The sequence below is a fragment of the Nilaparvata lugens genome, chromosome 1 (assembly GCF_014356525.2).
Source record: "Nilaparvata lugens isolate BPH chromosome 1, ASM1435652v1, whole genome shotgun sequence".
NCBI classification, from domain to species: domain Eukaryota; kingdom Metazoa; phylum Arthropoda; class Insecta; order Hemiptera; family Delphacidae; genus Nilaparvata; species Nilaparvata lugens.
In genome coordinates this window covers 92103183-92111060 of record NC_052504.1, presented here as the reverse complement: position 1 = coordinate 92111060, position 7878 = coordinate 92103183, and the positions used below count along the sequence as shown (strand labels likewise).

Below are 7878 nucleotides of genomic sequence, written 5' to 3'. Positions count from 1 at the left end.
AATATAATAAGAGATAACCGTTAACCGCCCTAGAACTTGGATAAGTTTGTTCAATTTTTACGAAAAATAAACACTAAAAGATTGTTCATAAAGGTAATGATGATAAAACATTTTAAAAATCATGACGTAATCAAACGTTTTTATCTGTGCAGACATTCATAGAGCCTACTAAAAGACTAGAGCATCACCTGACATAAATCTTCACATGAACAATTTGAATACGTCAACATGTAGAATAGCTGGGAAATATTCAAAATTGTAGAAATTTTAGCAAAGCTACAAGGATAGCTGTCCTTGAAACGTATTTAAAAACATGGGAAGTTAGAAGTTTATCACCTTTGGCTGTACTGTGTGGTTACTGTAATTAATCACATTTGACTAAATTGAATGGCTCTGATGAGATTGATTGTGGATATGAAATTGATTCATAGAGTCTACTGAAAGACTAGAGCATCACCTGACATAAACCTTTACATGAACAATTTAAATACGTCATCAAGTGAAAGAATCAATAGAATAGTTGGGAAATGTTCTAAATATTGTAGCAAGGCTAAAAGGATAGCTGTCCTTGAACCATATTTAAAAACATGGGAAATTAGAAATTTATCACCTTTGGCTGTACTGTATGACTGTATTGAATGGCTTAGATGAGACTGATTGTGGATTAAAAAAGCAAACATTTATAATACTTGAAAATAAAAATGGTTCAATATTTATATTGAATCTCATACACAAAATAAATGCGAAAAAATGACAACTAATTAAAAATTTTTGAAAGGCTCTACTCAAGGGCAAATAAGACAGAGCTTGAAGAATATAATATATTAGGCCTATGATAAAATGTAATGGAAAATTAGAACTAAATAAAATATCGGTAAAAAAGGAACATTTGATGTTGTTTAAAATAATAAAAGTAAAGATTTTTATGGGAAATATCATGAAATTAGAGATAGAAAACAAATAAAATCAAATGACATCGCATTGGAGAATGAGTGTTCAGTATTGCTATATCAATATTTCAAGCTGGAATTCCACACATATCAGTGACAGTGAAAGTCACCGGTACAGTGAGAATATTATTCCAATGATTTCTAATGGGACTATTCATACTCGCTTAACCGTGCTGAGTGTGAATACTCCAATCAGATATCATGGGAATTATATTTCCACTGTGCCGGTCACTTTCAATGATACTGATATGTTGGAATCCAGCTTCATTCTAATATTACGGTCAATATGCGGTGACATGAATGCAAGTAGCCTAGTCTTTCGTCAATTACAACATATAGTTTTCGTCATCTAATTGGTAAAATAACGATAATATAAAATAAGACAAAAGTAATAACAAAGTATAAAGTCAAGTAATATGATTCATGCAACTTATCAACTACACAAAAAGTGAAAAAATTCTTAAGATATCATCAAAAATAATATGATAAATTCATGAGATTCTGGTCCGGATAATTAAAATAAGGATGTCATAGATCACCAAGGGTCTCAAACCTAAAATGAGGTTGCCAATTCACCTTTTGGTAAATATAGTAATAATATTATTAATCATCCAAGATAATACTGTAATGTAGCCGATTATTTGCAATGATTTTAACAATCCAAGAGATCTCATTGTTTAAGAATTCAAAAGTATCGACGACAGTCAAAATTCTTGTCAGGTAAAATTGAACTGGAAAAGTAGATCAATGCCTCGTAACCGACTGCCAAAGGACTTCTATTTTTCCATTCCAATTTTACTTGTCATGACTTTTCACCGTCGACGACACTTTTAATGAGGTTTCTCGAATTAAAAAAATTCATTGCAAATCATCGGCTACATTACAACACAATAAAATATTATACAGTAACAATTATAACATGATAATGTTATCATAGGTAATAAATTCATGAGATTCTGGTCGTCACACCAAAAGTAATATTTTTATAGGTTATCACACCTAACAGACAAGTCTTCATAGGGTAAAAACATAGTGGAGCGGCGAGTCAAGAGTCAAGCGGCGAGTCTAGCGGCGCGTTTTTAAATCTTCCATACAATCAAGTAGGCACGGACATAGTGACGAGGCAAGCGGCGCTTCATGCATCGACATGAATCTTGACTCGCCGCTCGTGAAATGACCCCCGATTTCTTTGAAGCGCTGCTCCAGTAGATCGACTCCTGTCTTCCCGTGCAGTCGGTTGTGTATATAATTTGAACGTGTAATTGGTTGTTTGTTGTACAGTATTTCCATCTGTTTGATTAATATTTTCATCAGTGCATCATATGTATACCACAAAATGAACCTGGAACTGTTGATTTCGTCAATACGGAACTGTGAACCGATATGGAACCAACAGATGAATGACCACCATAATCGGTTTACGTTGGACAAACTATGGAAGGAAGTAGGGATAGAAAATAATTGCCCAGGTATGTTTGCTTATACGTATGATGTATTTTTTCTTTGCATTTCAGTAGGCCAGTAAGCAAGTTGTATTGTAGTAAACTTAAAAGAATCGCATATTTACATGAATTGAAAAGACCATCCTAATAACATCTTGCAAACCTCAGAACAGAATGATATCCAACATATTTGAACACACACATGAAAATTGAAAGATAATAAAACAATGAATTAGAAATGCTACTGGACACATAATTCATAATAACAATAATAATAAATTTGTCAATTTCTGTCATTTGTAAATGAGATACCAAGGTTTAAAATAGCAAAACCAGCCAAAACATGTAACTAAACTGCTTTTCAGTCTCTTGCAAAGTGGATCATATTTTCATTGAAATATCTTGTGATGTGTCCCGCACAAAAAGAGCATCACTCGATTGTCGTCCTCTCTGATGTTGTCTTCTTGGAACTTCAATGTTCTTAGGTTCAACTGTCTCCACATCTGTCAAATGCCTCTCAAATCCTTCTCTATCTATTATAGTGTTTTGAAGGACACACAACTTTTATTATCATGTCAACTGTTTCATAGTCACTTTCAATATTTTTAGACAAAAGTCTCCATTTTGAGTACAGGATTCCAAACGTACACTCAATACATTTTCGAGCCCTTGAGTGTCTTTTATTGAAGACGATTTTTTCTTCATTGAGATTTTCTACATTGTAAGGTGTTAGTACATTTACAGACAAGGGGAAGGCTTCATCTGCGAGAAATACCAATGGCGTTGTAAAATTAGTCCCAGGCAAACAAGCATCATCCGGAATGGCAATTTCTTTGTTTTTTATCATTCAATATTTTTTGATGTTAGATTTTCTGAGATCACAATTCAAGACTAGACCTACATCTGGGAATATCAAGAAAAAATGTGAAAATTTGGAGGAGCAGACGACAGACACAAACTTTGAAGAGGCAAATCTTGAAGACAACACAAACTATATAAGTGTAGATTATCCAAGTGAATCACAAGTTACTGAGGGCGGCAACGATGTCGGCAATGTCAGTACCTCAGCTTCTGTCAAGTGCCAATGAAAAAACTATGAATGAAGGTCTTGTCCACCAAAATAATTTTAATAAGAGAAGGGCACAAAATCCTGAATTGAAGAAACTGATCCAGATTGAGGAAAAGAAGATGGCACTTTTAGAAGAAAAGCGGGCTCGAAGAGAAGAAAAGCCAAATGATGACATGATGTTTTTTGAAAGCCTTTTGCCTCACATGAAAAATATAAATTGAGCTGAAAAACCACTTTTCCGAAATGAAGTTACAAATCTATTACTAAAATATGCATACTCGCACGACTCTTCTAGACCGTCTACAGCTACTAGTAACTATTCCATTCATCAGTCATTTGTGCCTTCAGACCACTCTCTTCAAAATAGTACATCACCAACACCCCAACAAGACAACAGCTTATTAGATTCAGATCAGTGGAATCAAAGTTTTAACCCTTAACACAAGAACAGTAACATTTTAGATTTAGAATCAAAAAATGTGTGTCTTTTCAAAATGTGGTTTTAAGTTTTTTTTCATAAAGTTTTTCATGATATAAACAGTTTCTTACCTCAATGTTATAACCAGCTTCTCCTCAGGTTCAATAGGCTGATTGACGAAATTAGTGAATTTTGTTACCATTTGAGGTTGAATATGGTTTAAAATGTACTGTACTCCATCCTGGTGTATTGAAAGAACCGATCAGGATACTCCTTTAATTGGGGAAATAGGTGATGGTATTCACCTAAAGTATCACGTTTTTCGTTCAATGGATGCACAGCACAACTCCTAACACCTTTAACACATAAAACTTCACACTGTGCGTGTGAAGCGACGCTTGCATCTTGAATCGAAAACGCGCTGCTTGACTCTTGACTCGCCGCTCCACTATGTTTTTACCCATACTCAAATCTCTGGAAAATATAACAATGTACTACTGCATTACAAGATAATACAATAATATTAACAATATTACTACAAATTCAATAGTAGTACTAACCACGGTATATAAAAGAAGACGGTAGGTGTCACGCGCATGTTGTGCTAAATTTCCGGTGTAGCTGACGTCATTTTATATCCAAACATCTGTTTTTTAACAAATAAGTTTCATAAATTGCCAATAGGTGTTAAAAACCTCGGTTGGTGGCGATGACGCTGGCCACTGTGCACACATTTCATGACCCCTACCGTTTTCATTTAAATACCGTGGTACTAACAAAGTATTTATGATGATTTCTAGACTTATTATCATAAATTATTTATGATAAATCGATGAGATTATGGTCGACACATCCAATCCTTTGAAGAATATAGTAATAATATCACTATTACAATGTAATAAAATAGTAGTATCAAACCACTATGACAAGTTCAATATTAGTAATAAACTATTATGACAAATACTTATGATATATCATAGAGGTCTCGTCACACCCAACCCTTGGCTGTGACGATCACCTGCTCTCATGACGGATGCACCGTTTGCAGTGTTGCCGCTCTTCCTAGTGCGCGCGTTTTCTTGTTGGCGCCAAATGTGAACCACGTGCCGACGCGACGTCCAAGAGACGCCCCTCCCCCTCCGCCACCATTGACGCCATTAGAGGGAGGCCGCGCGCCCAATGCCGCCATATTAACGCTGTTACCGCGCTTGTAGCTTTTGCCTGTCGGATGAAAATTACTCATGATAAATGGCAAATGGCAATGTAAATTGAAATGCACAAATGACATGATATTGGGAAAATATGCTTGATAAAATACGATTTGAATTTATATTATGGAATTTCTGTCAAAAATATCAATATCTGATGAATAGATAGTTAATATTAATGTAATTATTCCACGATAATGCAAAAGCAATGACAAAATATTATAGTGCCTAGTCCAAGTGAAGGCGATCGCTGCAAAGCAGCAATCCATATTCTCGCGCTTGTCGTCATCAATTTTGTAGGCATTGGGCGAAAGTGTGGATGAAATTACTTCATTTTCAAATAAAATAAATTATGCCGCATCCACACTATCGCCCAAGGCTGGTCACTAACGACAGGACATGCATGATGAACAAAGCTGAAAAAGTACATTCGTCAAAATCAAATACAAATTTTAAACAGTTTGAACGCTCATAAAAAGTTCAAAAGCTTCAAACAAAGTAGAAAATTGGAAAAATCTTATTGGAAATTTCTTCCTCTGTACAACCATATCCTTAAAACTAGATTTTGACAGATAGTTTTCCAGTTATACACGTTTTTCAAAAATATCGAAAAATCTACATAATCTTGAAAACTAAGGTCGATACAAGAAAATTTGACTGGACATTTTTTGTTGTAAATTTCATGTAGAATCTATGGTTTTCGGCTGTTACACCTTTCGTGGGACATAGATAGATAGATATATATTACGTCTGGTTGGCCTCAACGGCGTCAGACAAGTCAAAGTGCTAGCAAAAGCGAGACACCATTAATTTTTAATTAAATTTATATCTAGTATCTTGACACTCTGTATATGTGATCTATTTTGAGTGTGGAATGTATCTGATGTAAATCTACACTTTGAAACTTAATTTTAATCACATCAATAAACTATTCAATATGCCAGAGAGTAGATATCTACGCAAAATAGGGACTTTCCCTATTCCTATTCTATGAAACAAATGTTAGAGCTCACCACGCGGCTTAGTAGGCGGCATGCGGTAGCAGCGAGCGGCGGCGAGTCGCGCCAACTGGCGCGCGGCGGGCGCGAATTCGAGTCCATCCTGTGCGTCCTGCGCCACAAGACGTCGCTCCTGCGCAAACGCGTCCAGCCAGCGCGACTTGTCAGCCGCCGAGCGACAGCAGAACAGCAGCCATTTGTCGCGCACGCAGCTGTGCACTTTGATCGCGTGCCTCACTGTCACGTTCAGTTGTGGCTCTGCAATACAAATTCACATTCAACATTCAACTTATTTGTGAACAAATAAAATGAATAAATTTTATTTACCATCAGGCTACAAAAGAACGCAGGTAAATCGTACATAAATAAATAAGCAAATAAAGTGGAGAACTCGCTCAAAATACCGCTGATATCATGTCAGCTGTCACAAACTACAGCAAAAACGCTGAACTTCTTAATATTATTTAACATTATTTGCATTTGTATTTACAGTTAATGAAATGTCAATACGTTTATGATTTCATATGTTTCACTCCTACCTATCTACTATTGTCCTACCTACTTTTATCTACTTACCTTTCTTTCATCATAGAGAAAAGATAAGAGATAAGAAATTTCCAGCTGATTGTTAAATCTTTGGTTTTTTTGTGTAATCAAGTAGATCGCTGTCTAAAACAGCTGTCTTTGTCGATTACTGTTTTAACCGGGTGAGAGTGTAAGAACGGCACAGTATGAGAGACAACCAGCGTCACTGTGACGCCGTCGCATAGCTTCAAGAAAAGGAAGTACTTGGGATATCGGCTTGAGTTAGTAGTAAAATTTGGAACATAAAAGCGTTATACAATGGTTTATCTCTTATGCTATCTTTTCCCTACAATGGTTTCACTCAGTAGGTTCACAAACATTCAAATATTATCAATATTGTTGTTTTTTAGCGAATTTCAATATTTTTAGTTTACTATATTCTATGTGTTGTTCTATTGAAAGCAGTGGAAAGTCAAAATAAATAGTTAAAGTAGTTTAAATTACATGCAATAAATCAATCCAGCTAATAAATAAATACTTCTGAATACACTCCACACAGATTAATTCCAAGTGAAGCGTACCTTTGCCGTCATTGAGACTGATAACCTCGCTGGTGTCGAGGTGTATGCGGCCCTTGTAGACGTAGGTGTTGCGCTTGAGTATGTCCTTCTTGCAGTAGACGAGCTGATGGTCGAAGAGGAAGAGGGTGATGTTATTGGTCCACATACCACTGGTCACTCGGATCGCCTCGCCCTGGAAGATCAGCTGCGAACTGCTCTCGATCAGGTCTTCACCCTGGGCAAAATAATCGATATCATAGAAGTTACCCACGATGAAAACCGAGCATATCAATTAAAATAGTATTTAAACTATCCGAGTCATGTAGCTTTGCCTATCGGCGGAGGGTCACTAGACTACAATACTACCCGTTCAAAAACATCGAACATTCTTGAAAATGTATCTTTCAAGGAGCAACAGATGCTCTTTTGTATCTTCTCAAAAGCAACGTGTTGCATCCGAAAAGGTACACAAGTTGCTTTTTGGAGTTAAGTCTTTTTAGCACAACATAACCTATCAGCTGACATTCGTTCAACAAGCTCTTTCCATTGTCAATGATACGTTGCAACTCTCTCGTTCATGAAGAATCTCTGTGTGTAGGGAGTTTCCTCCATAGTGAGGTCCACGTTAAAATGGCAGTGGAGAAAGATAGGAGAACAACGTTGCCAATCCTCTGTCTTGTCAATGCCTTCTATTGACGGTAGCTGATA

The 7878-nt window shown here is 36.1% G+C and overlaps 1 protein-coding gene across 1 annotated transcript in view; it reads right to left on the bottom strand.

The window, feature by feature from the left end:
* Window positions 1-4347: 4347 nt before the first annotated feature.
* Window positions 4348-7878, bottom strand: part of LOC111055461 — a 209632-nt gene continuing 206101 nt past the window's right edge. Inside the window, exons 22-24 of the mRNA XM_039419615.1 lie at window positions 7192-7405; window positions 6101-6343; window positions 4348-5100 (exon numbers count right to left, since the gene is read on the bottom strand). Coding sequence (XP_039275549.1) covers window positions 4904-5100; window positions 6101-6343; window positions 7192-7405 — 654 coding nt within the window. The 3' untranslated portion in view covers window positions 4348-4903. The remainder of the gene's footprint in view (window positions 5101-6100; window positions 6344-7191; window positions 7406-7878) is intronic.